This window comes from Pituophis catenifer, unplaced genomic scaffold, assembly GCF_029215685.1.
Source record: "Pituophis catenifer annectens isolate HBS135680 unplaced genomic scaffold, rPitCat1.0.hap2 SCAF_7, whole genome shotgun sequence".
NCBI lineage: Eukaryota > Metazoa > Chordata > Lepidosauria > Squamata > Colubridae > Pituophis > Pituophis catenifer.
Window position 1 is genome coordinate 87,450,747 of NW_027256887.1, and position 19,000 is coordinate 87,469,746.

General features: G+C 49.6%; 1 protein-coding gene across 1 annotated transcript in view; it reads right to left on the minus strand.

The window, feature by feature from the left end:
* The window catches only part of TASOR2 (transcription activation suppressor family member 2), a 36,667-nt gene that overhangs the window by 3,759 nt on the left and 13,908 nt on the right, over positions 1-19,000 (minus strand). The window contains exons 9-15 of the mRNA XM_070947915.1: positions 17,903-18,773; positions 15,655-16,078; positions 9,519-14,249; positions 6,042-6,167; positions 5,051-5,204; positions 4,454-4,559; positions 1,460-1,641 (exon numbers count right to left, since the gene is read on the minus strand). Coding sequence (XP_070804016.1) covers positions 1,460-1,641; positions 4,454-4,559; positions 5,051-5,204; positions 6,042-6,167; positions 9,519-14,249; positions 15,655-16,078; positions 17,903-18,773 — 6,594 coding nt within the window. The remainder of the gene's footprint in view (positions 1-1,459; positions 1,642-4,453; positions 4,560-5,050; positions 5,205-6,041; positions 6,168-9,518; positions 14,250-15,654; positions 16,079-17,902; positions 18,774-19,000) is intronic.

A 19,000-nucleotide genomic window follows, 5' to 3' on the forward strand; every position in this document is an offset into this window, starting at 1 on the left:
CGCCAGCCGGCACTGCCTGGCCGACGGCACCCTGAGGAGGCCCTCTCTGTGCGAGTGAACCGGTCGGTGGGAGGCTATCGGCGGCAGAAGGCGGTCTCGCAAATACCCTGGCCCTAAGCCATGGAGCGCTTTAAAGGTGGTCACCAACACCTTGAAGCGCACCCGGAAGACCACAGGAAGCCAGTGCAGCTCGCGCAGGAGAGGTGTTATATGTGAGCGCCCCGTTGCTCCCATAATCCCCAGCGCGGCCGCGTTCTGGACCAACTGCAGCCTCCAGGTGCACCCAGATTATTCTCCTGGACGAACCAAAATTCATCCCTCAGGGCCTGTTCCACGGGTGAAATGCTACCGGTTCACACCGGTTCGGGCGCACCGGTAGTGGGGGCGGCATGTGTTTCAGAGAACTGGTAGCGGAGGCAGTGTGAAGTTCCGCCCAACCGCCTGGATGTTGTTACTTCCTGGTTTTAACAAGGAAGTAACCTGTTTTTGACCAATCGCATGTGACGCACGCAGGTGGAGCGTGCACTTCCGAACCGGAAAGGAAGGTAAGTAGATTTTATCCCTGGCCTGTACCCATTACACAGAAGGGAATCTCGATCCCAGACACACGACAGAGTCCGGAAAAAGAGTCAAGGATGGCATTGGTCGCCAAATACAGGTAGTATTTCGACTTACAACAGCTCATTTAGGGACGGTTCAAAGTTACAACGGCGTTGAGAAAAGGGACTTACGGCCGTTTTTCACACTTACGACCGTTGCAGCCTCACCGTGGTTGCATGATCAAAATTCACGCCCTTGGCAACCGGTTCACATTTAGGACGGTCGATGTGTCCCGAGGTCCTGTGAGCCCCCCCCCTTTTGCGACCTTCTGACCAGGGGGAAACCAGATTCGCTTTAACCAACTGCGTTACTAAATGAACAACTGGGGTGGTTCACTTTTTAACAACCTTGGCAGCAAAAGTCGTAAAACAAGACAAAGCTCCCTTAACAAACATTTCGCTTACATAACGACATAAATTTGGGGCTCCATTGGGGTTGTAAGTCGAGGGCTACCTGTAAAACTAGATAAAGGTCATTCCTCCACTTACGACCAATCGCTTAAGGACCGTTCAACGTTACAATGGACTTAGGAGACGCCAACTCACTTAGTGACCGTTTGAAGTGACCGTATACGATCGACTTATGATCTGGCCCTTCTAACAAGCAAAATCAACTGGGGTGGGTGGGGGGTGGGGGAGCCAGCTTCACTTAACCACCGTGGCAAGAAAAGTCATGAAATGGGCCGAAACTCAACAAACGTCTCGCTTAGCGACGGATGTTTCCGGCTCGCTTGTGGTCGTAAGTCGAGGACTACCTCTTTGTGCAAACAGTTCCGGAATGAGGATCTGCAGAGTCTTCCTCGGGCCCCCTCTACATTTTGGGGGGGGGGACGGGGACGAGGGGGTGCAGTTTAGCTTACCTGTGAGAAATACGCCGAACCTCTTGGTGATGTGTTGAATTTGCAAGTTCAGCAGGCAGTTGAAGCGCTCAAATCTCGTGCACGATCTGGAGTCACACTTGTGGTAGTGGAGGACTTCCGTCATGTTGGCCACCTGGCAGGATTTCAGGACCGATTCCTTGGTGTACGCGGCAGGATCCCCCCTGCGGGAAGAAAGAAGGCCAAGAGGTGATCCCTTGGGCAGGGAGGGACGACAACTCCCCAGTCCGTCTGTAGCAAATTTAATCCAGCTCATTTTTTTCCCCCTTGCAAATAAATAAATAAAATATTTATTTATTTATTTATTATTGCGATTTATATGCCGCCTTTCTCCCTGGGGACTCAAGGCGGCTTACAAAATGACAAATTCCAATACAAATCACAATGAAATAAAATTAAAATCAGCAACCCTATTAAAAACAGTTTAAAATTATGACAGTGTACCCCCAAACGGATCAGTTGAGTTGATTAGCAATCAACTCAAAATTAGCAATATTGTCCACTGATATGTCCTGCTTCCCGCCCACAGTACGGTACAGTCCTCAATTTACGGCCACAATCCAAATTTCCGTCGCTAAGCGAGACTGGTTCAGTGAATTCGCCGCATTTTATGACCTTTCCTGCCACGGTTGTTAAGTGAATCGCGGCAGTGAAGTCAGTCACAGGGTTGTTAAGTGAATCTGGCTTCCCCGTCGACTTGGCTTGTCCGGAGGTCGTAAAATGGGATCACGTGACCCCCCCAGGACACTGCAACCGTCATAAGTGTGAGTTGGTTGCTGAGCATCTGGATTTTGATCACACGTCCACGGGGATGCTGCAAATGGTCGTAAGTGTGGAAACAGGTCATAAGTCACTTTTTTCAGTGCCGTTGTAACTTCAAACGGTCACTAAATGTACCATGGTAAATCAAGGACTGTCTGTAATCCCAAAGCAGAGGAACCTTCTAGCATTTCAATTTTAATCTGATTTGTTTTCACGTCTAATTTGTAACTGGTTTTTAACACGGTTTTCAAATTATGCTTTTATTTATACATTTATATGGTCCTTTTATGTTGTTCTACAGTAGAGGCCAAAATTGTGGAAACCTTTTGGGAAAAGTGTATTTTGGAGGTTTGATGGCTAATAACACCACTTTTTTTTTTTTGGAATTTCAAAATAATCCTATTCCACTGCTGGAGTGGCCTGGGAATAGCCCAGACCTTCACCCAATGGAAAATCTATGGATTTAGTCAGAAGCGACCCAGCAAACAAACCCAGTTAATAGAAGCCATCATTCCATCTTGGTTTCACATTAGAACAGCTGCAGAACTCAAAGACTTGGTTCATTCCATGGGAAGATGTTGTAAGGCCGTCATTCATGCTAAAGGTGACCCAACTAAGTGTTAACTGACTTCGTGATCATTTTTGTATATCTTGTTTTTTCTACGTGTTTCCCTTTTCCTCTTTATACTGTAACTGCTATTCTAACAGCAAATCCTTCATAAAAGTTATTGCATTACGTTCTTGATTCAATTATCGTTCCATTGATATATAATTTTATGGTGCTACTCCAAAAAAAATGTGGTGTTATGAGCTAGTTTTAGAAAATACACTTTTCCCAAAAGGTTTCCACAATTTTGGCTACTGCTGTATACTGCCCAGAGTCATTGAGGTGAAGTGGACGATGTAGACATCTAAATAAATAAAATTTTACCTGTGAAAACCCCGTCGGCCAGCTTCACGCAACACGCTTACAGATAACTCTGGTTAAATAAAATCTAACTGCCTCATTCATATATTGGGCCCTGCCTGAATGTATGAACCATCACCTGAATTCATGTGGCTCTCTTATAATGTGCTTCTTCGTTTAATGAGGGGTACTATATATACTCGCAGATTAGCCAAGAATTTTAAATGTCAAAATATACCCCTAAAATTGGGCTCAGCTGGGCTTATCCGAGAGGATATACAGTAATATTTCTAAAAATATTCATCTCTCTCTTGTGTGCATAAATATGTTGTGACTCCGACCCCCGAAGCCGACTTATCGGAGGGAGAAGGCTCCGAAAATGAAGGAGAGGAGTTGGCCGGGCCTCCCTCTCCAGGACCCTCCTCTCTGGCAATGCCTCAGGTGTCTCCCGAAGGAGAAGAGATTGGCCAGGAGCCAGGTATCTCCTCGCAGTCGGACAGTGATGGAGATAAGTCTTGGCTGGATCCACGCCAGCGTCGGAGAGACAGGCGCACGCAGCAGAAAAGGAGGCGTGCCAGAGATTAAGCTGAGTCACTGGACCACACCCCACAGGGGATAAAAGGGCGTGAGGTGGCCATTCAGACTCTGTGACGGACAAAACTAAACTACTAGCGAGTCACATTGTATCTTTGGAAACAACGTTATCTGCCTTGGATTTAATACGGACTGGACTTGACAATTCTTGAACTGTGTGTATCTTGTTTGGGTTTATCTGTCGGAGGAACAACCCCTCCCTCTATGAGTAAAGTTCTTGGCAAGCAGCTACTGGGTTGCTGCCAATCCTCTTATCGAAAGAATTTGTTGTCTGCCAGTTTTATTTAACCCCTGGCTGACTGTTTGTGTGCGTGTGTGAGACAGGGACAGAACAAAATATATATACCGTACATACATACATACATACATACATACATACATACATACATGCCCCCTGGCAGATAAGCAGAACCAGAGATTTTTAATCAACATATCACAAAAAATATGTCACCCACAAGTCAATTTGTGGTGCATTTTTGATGGGTCTTTGGTTAAAAAATTGAAGGTTGGTTTATGCTGCAGATGGGCTTATCCACAAATATACAGATTTGGTACAGCTGGGTGCGAACCAAGAGGGAAGCAGGGCTGAGACCAAAGATAAGGTTCTTGGGGAGGTAGAAATCTTGGCACAGGGTCTCCTGCTTGAACAGGGGGGGGGGGTTGGACTAGAAGACCTCCAAGGTCCCTTCCAGCAATATTCTGCTTGATCTCACCTGGCATCTTCCTTCAGCTTCTTGGATTCTCGGTAGTGAAGGAACCACTTCCATCTCCCGTGGCCGTTGAGTTTCTCCAGGGTTTTGATCACGTCTTTCAGCTCCCCTAAAGAAAAGAGCATGGGCCCTCCGTTAGTCCCCTCCCTCTCAACCTTGGCTACTTTCAGATGGGGGGACTTCAACTCCCAGAATCCCCCAGCCAGTTTGCTTTAAGATAGATAGACCTCAACTCCAGAATTCCCCAGCCAGCAGGCTTTAAGATGGGTGGACCTCAACTCCCAGAATTCCCCAGCCAGCATGCTTTAAGATGGGTGGACCTCAACTCCCAGAATTCCCCATCTAGTTTGCTTTAAGATGGGTGGACTTCAACTCCCAGAATTCCCCAGCCAGTTTGCTTTAAGATGGGTGGACTTCAACTCCCAGAATTCCCCAGCCAGCATGCTTTAAGATGGATGGATCTCAACTCCCAGAATTCCCCAGCCAGCATGCTTTAAGATGGGGGGACTTCAACTCCCAGAATTCCCCAGCCAGTTTGCTTTAAGATGGGTGGACCTCAAGTCCCAGATTTCCCCAGCCATCGGAAGCAGGCCGACTCACCTATGGTCATCCCCGCAAGCACGTTGTCATCGGACACCACAAAGCCTCCGCTGTGGAAGAGCTCCTGGTAGGTGTGGTCCAGGGAGTCTTCGGGGCGGTCCAGCCCAGCAAAAGTCACATTGGGGCAGCGTTTGAGACGCAGCAAGAAAGGGACCTGTGGAAGCAGCCAAGAGAGGGGAAACGAATGAAGGAGCACAGCCCCAAAGGCAACTGGAAGTGGGTCCGGAGTGACATTCTAACTCCGACTCCATCGTAGCCAACACTGACTTCCTGACCCAAAACCCTCCCTTTCCTTTCCCCACTCCTCTGCACTCATTGGCCATCTTCCAAGTCACTCTACCCCTAATCTACTGCTCCAGCTCAAAGGAATTTCCCCCCTCCCATCCCATCACCTAGGGGGATATTATCTCCAGGGAAAATAAGTAGGTGAAAAGTCAAACGTCCCTTTCCAGACGCCTCCGCTCCTCCTTCTTATGTCAGCACTAGAGTAAATGCAGCTTGAAGTGCTGACAGTCAGCCTCTTGCCCCCAACAATCTGGGTCCTCATTTTACCCACCTCGAAAGGATGAAAGGCTGAGTCAACCTTGAGCTGGCCAGGATCGAACTGCTGGCAGTGGGCAGAGTTTGCTTGCAATATTGCATACTAACCACTGCACCCTCCCTCCCCACTTAGTAAAAGCTTATTAGACTTATGTACCGCTTCACAGTGCTTTCCAGCCCTCTCTAAGCGGTTTAACAGAGTCAGTGTCTTGCCCCCCAACAATCTGGGTCTTCATTTTACCGACTTCGTAAAGATGGAACCCTGAGCAGAGGGTGGGACTAGAAGACCTCCAAGGTCCCTTCCAACTCTGCAATTCTAATCTCTACCACATTTTCCCCCGCTCCCCCGCCCCCCCAAAGAGCTCTTCGACAAGGCAGAAATCCAGCTCCGTCGGTGTTAAAGGGCTGAGAATTATTTCCCGGAAGAGCTGAAAGCGAGTTTTGAACCTACTTTGTGGATGTGTAAGAAAATGTCCTCGTTTCGAACGATGACCATCAGGTTCTCCGTTTCCATGCCGCTTCCTTTGCAGAACTGCAGGAGATCCACTTCGGAGTGGCCACCTTTCCTCAGCAAATTCTGGAAGGAGACGCGGTGGGGGGGGTGGGGGAGAGGAAAAGAAATCCGTCCATGAAAAACACAAGCTGCAACTACGGCGAGGTGAACCACAACCGCACAACACAGAACGCCTGGCGTGGGCACACTCGGCTGCGCACGGAACACCTCTCGTTTTTGCCCCATTCCACATCGTCTGCATCAAGATGATACACTCCGATGCACAGTCTGATGCACAAATTGTTACGGGGGATATTTGTGCATCCTTCCTGGTTAAGGTACTGGTGTAAAAACTAGGAGACTGGGAGTTCTAGTCCCGCCTTAGGCATGAAAGCCGGCTGGGTGACTTTGGGCCAATCACCAGGAGATGGTGAGTTCTAGTCCCTTCTTAGGCATGAAAGCCAGCTGGGTGACTTTGGGCCAACCATCAGGAGACGGGGAGTTCTAGTCCCTTCTTAGGCATGAAAGCCAGCTGGGTGACTTTGGGCCAATCACCAGGAGATGGTGAGTTCTAGTCCCGCCTTAGGCATGAAAGCCAGCTGGGTGACTTTGGGCCAATCACCAGGAGACGGTGAGTTCTAGTCCCTTCTTAGGCATGAAAGCCGGCTGGGTGACTTTGGGCCAACCATCAGGAGACGGGGAGTTCTAGTCCCTTCTTAGGCATGAAAGCCAGCTGGGTGACTTTGGGCCAATCACCAGGAAGCTGTGAGTTCTAGTCCCTTCTTAGGCATGAAAGCCGGCTGGGTGACTTTGGGCCAATCACCAGGAGACGGGGAGTTCTAGTCCCTTCTTAGGCATGAAAGCCGGCTGGGTGACTTTGGGCCAATCACCAGGAGACGGGGAGTTCTAGTCCCTTCTTAGGCATGAAAGCCAGCTGGGTGACTTTGGGCCAATCACCAGGAGACGGGGAGTTCTAGTCCCTTCTTAGGCATGAAAGCCAGCTGGGTGACTTTGGGCCAATCACCAGGAGATGGTGAGTTCTAGTCCCTTCTTAGGCATGAAAGCCGGCTGGGTGACCTTGGGCCAATCACCAGGAGACGGGGAGTTCTAGTCCCTTCTTAGGCATGAAAGCCAGCTGGGTGACTTTGGGCCAATCACCAGGAGATGGTGAGTTCTAGTCCCTTCTTAGGCATGAAAGCCAGCTGGGTGACTTTGGGCCAATCACCAGGAGACGGGGAGTTCTAGTCCCTTCTTAGGCATGAAAGCCAGCTGGGTGACTTTGGGCCAATCACCAGGAGACGGGGAGTTCTAGTCCCTTTTTAGGCATGAAAGCCGGCTGGGTGACTGTGAGTTCTAGTCCTGCCTTAGGTATGAAAGCCCACCGGGTGACTTTGGGCCAATCACCAGGAGACGGTGAGTTCTAGTCCCTTCTTAGGCATGAAAGCCAGCTGGGTGACTTTGGGCCAATCACCAGGAGACGGGGAGTTCTAGTCCCTTCTTAGGCATGAAAGCCGGCTGGGTGACTTTGGGCCAACCATCAGGAGACGGGGAGTTCTAGTCCCTTCTTAGGCATGAAAGCCAGCTGGGTGACTTTGGGCCAATCACCAGGAAGCTGTGAGTTCTAGTCCCTTCTTAGGCATGAAAGCCGGCTGGGTGACTTTGGGCCAATCACCAGGAGACGGGGAGTTCTAGTCCCTTCTTAGGCATGAAAGCCGGCTGGGTGACTTTGGGCCAATCACCAGGAGACGGGGAGTTCTAGTCCCTTCTTAGGCATGAAAGCCAGCTGGGTGACTTTGGGCCAATCACCAGGAGACGGGGAGTTCTAGTCCCTTCTTAGGCATGAAAGCCAGCTGGGTGACTTTGGGCCAATCACCAGGAGATGGTGAGTTCTAGTCCCTTCTTAGGCATGAAAGCCGGCTGGGTGACCTTGGGCCAATCACCAGGAGACGGGGAGTTCTAGTCCCTTCTTAGGCATGAAAGCCAGCTGGGTGACTTTGGGCCAATCACCAGGAGATGGTGAGTTCTAGTCCCTTCTTAGGCATGAAAGCCAGCTGGGTGACTTTGGGCCAATCACCAGGAGACGGGGAGTTCTAGTCCCTTCTTAGGCATGAAAGCCAGCTGGGTGACTTTGGGCCAATCACCAGGAGACGGGGAGTTCTAGTCCCTTTTTAGGCATGAAAGCCGGCTGGGTGACTGTGAGTTCTAGTCCTGCCTTAGGTATGAAAGCCCACCGGGTGACTTTGGGCCAATCACCAGGAGACGGTGAGTTCTAGTCCCTTCTTAGGCATGAAAGCCAGCTGGGTGACTTTGGGCCAATCACCAGGAGACGGGGAGTTCTAGTCCCTTCTTAGGCATGAAAGCCGGCTGGGTGACCTTGGGCCAATCACCAGGAGACGGGGAGTTCTAGTCCCTTCTTAGGCATGAAAGCCGGCTGGGTGACTTTGGGCCAATCACCAGGAGACGGGGAATTCTAGTCCCTTCTTAGGCATGAAAGCCAGCTGGGTGACTGGCTCTTGGGCTAATCGCTAGGAGATGGTGAGTTCTAGTTCCTGCCTTAGGTACAAAAGTTGGCTATATATAAATATATATATATTTAAAAAAACCAGAGCATGTTATGCATATCCAAAGAACCAAATTCTCTTTCAATGCTGCCTAATAAATGAAGGGACGGAAAGGCAGAGGAACAAGATAAACAACAAAGAAACTGACTTCCTGTTTGGAAAGGATAGTTTTATGGCAGTGTTTCTCAACCATGGCAACTCTAGTATGGATGGACTTCAATTCCCAGAATTCCCCAGCCGGCATGCTTTAAAATGGGTGGACTTCAACTCCCAGAATTCCTCAGCCAGCATGCTTTAAAATGGGTGGACTTTAATTCCCAGAATTCCCCAGCCGGCATGCTTTAAAATGGGTGGACTTTAATTCCCAGAATTCCTCAGCCAGCATGCTTTAAAATGGGTGGACTTTAATTCCCAGAATTCCCCAGCCGGCATGCTTTAAAATGGGTGGACTTCAACTCCCAGAATTCCTCAGCCAGCATGCTTTAAAATGGGTGGACTTCAACTCCCAGAATTCCTCAGCCAGCATGCTTTAAAATGGGTGGACTTCAACTCCCAGAATTCCTCAGCCAGCATGCTTTAAAATGGGTGGACTTCAACTCCCAGAATTCCTCAGCCTGCTGACTGGGAAATTCTGGGAGTTGAAGTCTACCCATCTTAAAGAATGCTGGCTGAGGGATTCTGGGAGTTGAAGTCTACAAAGGCTGACTGGGGAATTCTGGGTGTTGTAGTCCACCCAGGGGCAAGTTTGAGAAACCCTACATGACAGCAATCTCGCGACCTTGGCACATCCTTTCAACCAAGCGTAACCATTCTGAAGCAGCCCTCTTCCTCCCAGGGACCCTGAGATCCCCTTCAACCCATCCCCAAATCCTACCTTTACTCTCCCGAAGAACGGGTCGTCCTCCGTTTCCATCAAGTAGAACGAGAAGGGTTTTCGGCACGCTTCCTGGGCCACGTTTTTCAGCTGGAAATGTAGTGCGTTACGCAGCTCGGCGAGAAGGTCCTCGTAGACGAGCGGCGTGGGAGGTCGAGGCGGGTACCGTATCTCGCTCGCCTTTCCTGAGGTAGCAGTGAGGTCTCTCCCGGGATTGCACGTCCGCGCGCTCTCCAAATTCATCGCCTGGCTGAATTCGGCAAAGTCTTCGAGAACGGACGAGATATCCCGGGAAAAACTGTTTAGCTTATGGTAGGTCAATTTCTGGAGATGCAAAGAAGGGAAGGGAGATTTTGGACCGAGTCCGCCTTGACTCTTCGGCGCAGTGGCTGGGACAAAGGGATCCAGGCTGGCTGGAAACGGGCGGCAGATGTTATCGTATTGGCGCCCGGTCCTTGGATTTGGGTTGACAACGGTGACCAGTAGTGGACTTTTGCTTCTGGTTGGAAACCTAGCATTTGTCTCTTCCGAGACCGTCCTTGACGGCCACCTTTCCGCTATCCGTTGAAGTGGGACCTTCTTGCTGGGAAGAACACGGGAGGTAGAACGTTGTGATCTCTTCAGGAGTCCCTGGATCCTGCAATGGAACTGCAGGGATTCCACGTCTAAAATGTTCTGAATCGGGTCGCTCAGAAAACCACAGTTCCTGCTCCAGGAGTTGATGGACCCCAAATCTCTGGAGAAAGGGTTGTGCTCTTTGGAGACTGCATGGAAAGTCCTGCTTTTCTCCTTGTGCTTCTTGGTGATGGAGAAATTGATATAATCCTTGAAGGGCTCGGGCTTATGGTCCATGTCACGAGACCATAAGCAATCTTTTTTTAAACCAAAAGGAACGTTGCGTTTCATGGACCTGGCATCTGACGTCTTCTGGCTAGCTTCTGAGGACACCCAATCCCCATCTTTACAAGGATCGTTCCCAGGACCTGAACTACGGGTTAACTCGGATTCAATGCTTGGGGAGGCCTTGAATCTTGGTTGATACCAACTCTCCAATGTTTTTTTGGGATACCAATCTATGCAGGGATCTTGGCCGCCATCCACTGTCAGAGATTCATCTTCCCAGTCTGTGTCCGTGCCTGAAGAACTGGTGGACATCTGTGTCCTTTCGTCAGGTAGAGGGTCTTCCAGACTTCCCAGACACCCCTTTGTTTCTTCTTGGGCCTCTTCTTCACGATCCTCTGGAGTTTCGTTTGAATCTCGGTCAACCAAAGAGCCAGGTTCTTCTGCCAAAGAGTCCTCCTGACATTTTGCTGGGACAAAGGACGAGTTCCCCACATCTTCTCCTCTAGAATAGTCTTCCCTGTTGCAAATGGGTTCTTCTGGACTAGCCTCTGTTTGCCCAACTTTCTCCAAAGTGGACACACTGTAGTCATCCGCCTTTGCACTGTAGTCATCTGGGGACTCAGTGGTTTCGAGCCACGAACATCTGCTCTTTGGGCTGGTTGTGTCCAGCTCTGCTTGACTTGTGCCACAACTTGAGAAGGCCTCCATGGTAGCTGAGGTAGCATCATTTCCTTGAAGTTCTGCTTTTTCAGAAGCATCTCCTGGATCGGACGTTGTGTTCTCATTTGATGATGAACCCAACTCTCCTTGTCCTTCTACCCTGGCTTGTAAGTCTTCTTTTTGGTCATCAAAGCTGGAACTCTCTTCTAAACATTCCTCTGCCCATGTCACGTCCGCATGGGAATCCTGATCAGTTGGACAACCTTCATCGTCGCTCACGGGAGGCGTCACACTCTCCAGCATGGCTGAATCGATCCAATCTAAACTCTTTGGAGCCCTCATTTCTTCACTCTGAGCTATCGTTGCGCACACTGTGTCTACCAATTCGTTCATTAAAACATGGACCTCTTCAGCTACAGCGATCGTCGTAATGGTTGGTTTTTCAACACTGTCATCGGGGGACGCTTCTTCTTCTTCTCTTGCAGAAGAGTCTCTGATATTCTCTTGATCCAAACATGTTTCACTCTTGAAGGAAGTCTCAGATTCCGCATCGTGCAACTCCAAGCTCGGGTATTCTTTTGCGGGCTGAGAATCCACTGGGAACGTTTCTCCCTGATTGATCTTCTGTTCCTCTTGAGTTCCCAAATCAGACTCTGCAAGCCTTGGTTCATTAACTCGCCCCAAAACATCGTCTGTTGGGTGAATGACATCCTTTTCTTGGGGAATGGAAGAATCCTCAAGCAAATCCAGTTTGGCACCGGAATCGTCCTGCAATGTTGCAGCTTCATCAGAAGTTTCCTGATGGACAGGACTAGCTGGATGGTCTCCTTCAGGACTTTCAACCAGATCCATTTCTTTGGTGAGGGGAAGACGTTGAGCGAACGCAACCGAAGTGTCTTGGTTTTCCACCGATTCCTGCCGAGTTGATATACTGTTTGTTACCGAGTTCACACACAAGTTGTCGTTTGGTTCACAAAAGTGCAACACAGCCGGGTCACCCAAGTCTGTACTGTCCTGAGAAATATCTTCAATCAAACCCATAGGATTTTGGAAAATGCAATATAGGGGGTCCTCGGGACGGTCTTCCTGGATCCTTGGTGGCTCTTCATCAGATGCTCCTTGATGGACAGGACTAGCCTGCCATGAAGGCAGACAGGACGAACGGATTCTTCCGTCTTCCTGGGAAACTGAGGAAAGGTCAACCACATCAACTTGGTTAGGGACCCTAGGACTTTCCACTGGTTCCTGTGGACTTTGATGGACGGGTCCATCTGGAGTTGCTAGATCATTTGGGAAGTCTCCGGAAGCTTCGGTGGAAGCTGAATTGGCTAAGATTGCTTCGTTGTGCGAGTTATCCACCTCGTCTGTGGGAGACGTGGGATCCATGGCTGATCCAACCATCTTTTCATCAACAGTCATTGGATGGAACGAGGTGTCTTGCTGAGGAACTGTATCGATCAACCCCATTTGGTTTGGAGATACAGAACTTGAGGTTGATTCAACCATCTTTTCATCAACAGTCACTGGATGGAACGAGGTGTCCTGCTGAGGAACCATATCCATCAACTCCATTTGGTTTGGAGATACAGAACTTGAGGTTGATCCAACCATCTTTTCATCAACATTCACTGGATGGAACGAGGCCTTCTGCTGAGGAACCATATCCATCAACTCCATTTGGTTTGGAGATACAGAACTTGAGGTTGATCCAACCATCTTTTCATCAACAGTCACTGGATGGAACAAAGTCTCCTGCTGAGGAACCAAACCCATCAACTCCATTTGGTTTGGAGATACAGAACTTGAGGTTGATCCAACCATCTTTTCATCAACAGTCACTGGATGGAACGAGGCCTTCTGCTGAGGAACCATATCCATCAACTCCATTTGGTTTGGAGATACAGAACTTGAGGTTGATCCAACCATCTTTTCATCAACAGTCACTGGATGGAACGAGGTCTCCTGCTGAGGGACCAAAGCCATCAACTCCATTTGGTTTGGAGATACAGAACTTGAGGTTGATCCAACCATCTTTTCATCAACAGTCACTGGATGGAACGAGGTCTCCTGCTGAGGGACCAAAGCCATCAACTCCATTTGGTTTGGAGATACAGAACTTGAGGTTGATCCAACCATCTTTTCATCAACAGTCACTGGATGGAACGAGGTGCCCTGCTGAGGAACCGTATCCATGAACTCCATTTGGTTTGGAGATACAGAACTTGAGGTTGATCCAACCATCTTTTCATCAACAGTCACTGGATGGAACGAGGTCTCCTGCTGAGGGACCAAAGCCATCAACTCCATTTGGTTTGGAGATACAGAACTTGAGGTTGATCCAACCATCTTTTCATCAACAGTCACTGGATGGAACGAGGTGCCCTGCTGAGGAACCGTATCCATGAACTCCATTTGGTTTGGAGATACAGAACTTGAGGTTGATCCAACCATCTTTTCATCAACAGTCACTGGATGGAACAAAGTCTCCTGCTGAGGAACCAAAACCATCAACCCCAATTGGTTTGGAGATACAGAACTTGAGGATGGTTCTACCGCAGCTTCTTGGACACCCGGGAATTCTGTCGGATGCCCAGACGAGGCATCTGGGGATGATGCCCTAGATGAGAGAGGACCTTGTCCGGATGAGTCATCACTCATACCATCTGTTTCTTCCCTTCCTTTCACACTGCTCTCCGCAGGTTCTCCCTCGTCCTCTGAAACCAGATCCATATCTTGGATTTCCAAGTCAGCATCGTTGCTTTTGGAGAGCACGAGATCAATGGATCCCAAGTCCACGCTTTCTCCATCTCGCTCATCCGTACGGAGTCTAGGCTGGTTTTGCACTTTGTTTCCTGGATTGGTGGGCTCCCGAGACGTCACACCTGCTTTTAACTCCGCTTCTTTCCACGTTCTTGGGTCGGGATCACCAGCTGGGAGGTTGTCCTTCTTCACTTCTTCGGAAGAAGACCCAACGTCAGTTCCCCTATTTGCTACCGAAACGGCAACTTCGGGGCTTGCGATGGGCTGTTGGCTTCTTGAACCCTCCGCCAGAAGTCCCGTAGACACAGATGCGTCATTTGGGGAAGTTTCAACTGACATAGTCTCTTGACGGCTGCCTGTATCGGTTTGACAGATCGGAGAGTTCACACGTTCGTCGATTCCAGGCGGGTTTTCAATAGGAAGCACAGGGTGAAGTGAGGTTTGTTCTTTGGGCTCTGCTTCAACCACCTGGGGAAAAAAAAATAAAAATTCAGATTTTCAGACAGACACCAAGAGACTTTGCCAAAAATCTCTTTACGGGTTTTAAAACCAACACGTTATGCTGGCATAGGAACATATAGGTAGGACTCGACTTTAACAACCATAATTGGGACTGGAATCCCCTCTCCTTTTTCCTCCTCCTCTGCCTTTCTCCTCCTCCTCCTCTACCTCCTCCCCCTTCCTTTCTCCTTCACCTCTTTCTCCTCCCTCTTTTCTCCTTCTCCACCCTCCTTTCTCCTTCTTCTGTTCCTTCTCCCTTTTTCCCCCTCCTCCCTCTTTTCCTCCCCCTCCCCCTCTCCCCTTCCTTTCTCCTCCTCCCCTTCCTCCTCCCTCTTTTCTCCTCCTCCACCCTTCTTTCTCCTTCTCCTGTTCCTCCTCCCTTTTTCCCCCTCCTCCCTCTTTTTCTCCTGCTCCCCCCTCTGCCTCTCCCCTTCCTTTCTCCTCCTTTCTCTTCCTCCTGCTCCCTTTCTCCTTCTCCTCTTCCTCCTCTTTTCCCCTTCCTCTCTTTTCCTCCCGCTCCCCCCTCTGCCTCTCCTTCCTTTCTCCTCCTTTCTCTTCCTCCTGCTCCCTTTCTCCTTCTCCTCTTCCTCCTCCCTTTTTCCCTCTCCTCCCTCTTTTCCTCCCCCTCCCCCTCTGCCTCTCCCCTTCCTTTCTCCTCCTTTCTCTTCCTCCTGCTCCCTTTCTCCTTCTCCTCTTCCTCCTCCCTTTTTCCCCCTCCTCCCTCTTTTCCTCCCCCTCTGCCTCTCCCCTTCCTTTCTCCTTCTCCTCTTACTCCTCCTCCCTTTCTCCTCCTCTTCCTCCCCCTTTCTCCTTCTCCTCTTCCTCCCCCTTTCTCCTTCTCCTCTTCCTCCTCCTTTTTTCCTCCTCCTCCTCCTCTTCTTCTCCTCCCCCTCCCCTCTCTGCCTCTCCCCTTCCTTTCTCCTCCTCCCCTTCCTTTCTACTTTTCCTCCTGCTCCCTTTCTCCTTCTCCTCTTCCTCCTCCTCCCTTTCTCCTCCTCTTCCTCCCCCTTTCTCCTTCTCCTCTTCCTCCTCCCTTTTTCCTCCTCCTCCTCCTCCTTTTCTTCTCCTCCCCCCCTCTGCCTCTCCCCCTCCTTTCTCCTCCTACCCTTCCTTTCTCCTTTTCTTCCAACCCTTCTCCTTCACCTCCACTCCGTAAAGGCCAATACCTTCTTAGCCCTCATGACGTCACCTAGTTGGGTCACAAAACGTCTGCAAAGCAAACAAGCTCGGAGATCACCACGGACCCCACGACTCAACCCCGATCTGCAAATTTCCCCTCCCGTTGGGGGGGGGGAACCGGCATCCCATGCACAGGAGGACAATTTACACCTTCGGTATTCGTTGGCTCTACGGAGCCCACCGGAAACCTTACCTCGTCAACGGACTTTAGAGGAGGATGAGACAGTTTTTTCTTCTGGAGCAGGTCCTTGATTTCTTCAAGTGTTGCCAGAGGACTCTCGTCCTCTAAGGAGTCGGTGGAAGAAAGTCTGTTTCCCGGGAGTAGCTTCTCAGAAGGAGAAACCGATCCGTCTTCCCCTCCTTCGGCAGGTATCTGGACAGCTTCGGAGAGAGAACTCGCGGGGCGTTTCTCCAACCCGCAAGGCCCACCCCCATCATCCATGGGCTCCAAGGGGTCGACCAGACTGTTCAGGGAGACGTACTTGGCAGGGTTGCTGTGCTCCACCACTTTTCGTACCGTCAACGCTCGGACCGGTTTGCTATAAAACAGCGCCAGCCACATGTGGAGGATCAGCTTCATTTCTTCCATGTCATCGGAGAGGCTTTCGTCCCAGGGCCTGGAGGAAGGAGAAGGGGGAAAGTAGCGGGAATTGGGTTCGTAGCAGTGGTGAAATCTAAAATCTGTTACTACCGGTTCTGTGGGTGTGGCTTGGTGGAGGGGGGGGGGGTTTAATGTGAATGGGTAGGCGTGGCCATTTTTTTTTTTTTTTTACTTTTGAAACCATTTTTTTGCCGAAGAGGTTGTAGAAAAAATGCTTTCAAAAGCCTCTGACGAGCCCAGCTGAGTTGCCTGATCGGCAGAGGCTTTTTTTCTTTTAAATGCCTCGGATGATCCCAGCTGAGTTGCCTGATCGGCAGAGGCTTTTTTTTCTTTTAAATGCCTCGGACGATCCCAGCTGAGTTGCCTGATCGGCAGAGGCTTTTTTTCTTTTAAATGCCTCTGACGATCCCCGCTGAGTTGCCTGATCGGCAGAGGCTTTTTTTCTTTTAAATGCCTCGGATGATCCCAGCTGAGTTGCCTGATCGGCAGAGGCTTTTTTTCTTTTAAATGCCTCGGACGATCCCAGCTGAGTTGCCTGATCGGCAGAGGCTTTTTTTTCTTTTAAATGCCTCGGACGATCCCAGCTGAGTTGCCTGATCGGCAGAGGCTTTTTTTCTTTTAAATGCCTCTGACGATCAGGCAACTCAGCTGGGATCATCATTTAAAAGAAAAAAAAGCTTCTGCCAACTAGGCAACTCAGCTTGGATCGTCAGAGGCTTTTTTTCTTTTAAATGCCTCTGACAGTCCCAGCTGAGTTGCCTGATCAGCAGAGGCTTTTTTTCTTTTAAATGCCTCTGATGATCCCAGCTGAGTTGCCTGATCTTCAGAGGCTTTTTTTCTTTTAAATGCCTCTGACGATCCAAGCTGAGTTGCCTGATCATCAGAGGCTTTTTTTCTTTTAAATGCCTCTGAGGATCCCAGCTGAGTTGCCTGATCATCAGAGGCTTTTTTTTCTTTTAAATGCCTCGGACGATCCCAGCTGAGTTGCCTGATCGTCAGAGGCATTTAAAAGAAAAAAAGCCTCTGCCAATCAGGCAACTCAGCTGGGATCATCAGAGCCTTTTGAAAGCATTTTTTTACAACCTCTTCGGCAAAAAAATGGTTTCAAAAGTAAAAAAAATATATTTTTTTTCTTTTAAATGCCTCTGACAATCAGGCAACTCAGCTTGGATCGTCAGAGGCATTTAAAAGAAAAAAAGGGGTTTTTTTTTCTTTTAAATGCTTCTGACGATCCAAGCTGAGTTGCCTGATCGGGCGATCATCAGAGGCTTTTTTTTTTTACTTATGAAAGCATTTTTTTGGCCGAAGAGGTTGTAGAAAAAATGCTTTTAAAAGTTAAAAAAAAAGCCTCAGTTGATTGTGCGGTTCATCTGGGCAATGGGGGGGTGGTGGCAGGGATTTTTGCTACTGGTTCTCCAAACCACCCGCCTCCATCGCTACCAGAGCATTTCACCCCTGGTTTGTAGTTTAAACACGCTCGTCACTCGGCTTTGCAACTGGACGCCCGCGAGAGTTGGAAACGAACTGGAGGAGAGAAGCAGGAGAGAGGAGGCTTCTTGGCTTCTCAATTTAAAGCGACGGTGTCTTATTTTTTTTTCCTCTTCTTTGCCAAGTGAGCCCTGATTTTTTCCTTCTAGCCGATCAGCTGGGACTCGGGAGGCAGCGAATAGATTGGGGGCGGAGCCAGGCAGAGGTGGTATTTACCGGTTCTCCGAACTACTCAAAATTTCCACTAGAACCAGGGAGAACCGGTAGCAACCCACCACTGCATCTTATATACCGGTGCGTCTTATAGTCCGAAAAATATGGTATGTATTTTGTCTATGAGAGCGTCACTTACCCGTGTACTGCCCGTATGATGGTTTTTTCTAAGGAATTATTCGTATATTTGCTATCCAAGTCGAAGAGGTATTCCGCCTCCCACTGGAAAGTAACTTGGACCGTTTTGTCGCGAGAAGTCACTTGGCGACTGGTGGAGAAGTCCACCCTCAGCCGGGTGGCCAGGGCAATAGAGCGAGCGGGCGGTAAATGGTTCGTAACCGGTTTGCCCGCTTGGCACGAATTCTGTTGGTGCTGGAAAGGAAGCACTTTTCCAACCAGTGGACTCGGTTTATCCTGCTTCACCCCATTCCTCGAGTTGGGAGAACGCGGCGTCGCCTTTCTGGGCGTCTCGGAGATGGGAGAGGCGTACGAGTGCTCCAAGGAAATGATGACGCTCGAGTCCGACAGATCCCCGGGCTCGTTCGGAAGTGCCAGAGAAGTTTTGTCGAGGTTGGTCCTCGCCTTCTTCTTTTTGTTGGGATTCACGGCGCTTCGGTCCTTAGCGTTCAAAGGCCAGTCCTTATCGCGGCCGGTCTCCTTGGCGGGCCAAAGGGATGATCGGGACACCTGTCCTGGCAGGAAAGTGCCTTTCCATTTCTTGGTAGCCCTATGATATTCGTGATCTGACGATTTGTGCAAAAATTTCCCACGGGGTAGACGATGTTCCCGGGACGGATGGAAACGCCCGAAGTCTCTTCGATTGTTCCCGTCCAAGGGAGAGTTACAGGAGCTCAGTGCTAAATCAGCCAACAGGTTCAAGGCGTGGGAATCACACTCCTCCCCTCTGGAGGGCGTCTGGGGGGCATCCGAGGCAGCCGTGTCCCTTTCTACGGAGGCAGCTTCGGTCCTTTCCTTTTCCGAAGAAACACCATGGATGTATTTCCTTGGAGCTGTGCAAGGAGAGACAAAAATATTAGGGACGGAGCAAGCCTGTTTGTCTCCAGGGGGGGCTTGGTTTTAATCTGATCACGAGCACCCAAGATAATTCTGGGTGGGCTCGTTCGGCTGGATCTATTCCACCTGGATCAATCGAAGGAGATGGAAAAGCAAAAACAAGGGGGCAGGTATGAATAGAATTACTAGAATTAGAATTGAATTAGAATTAGAATTGAATTAG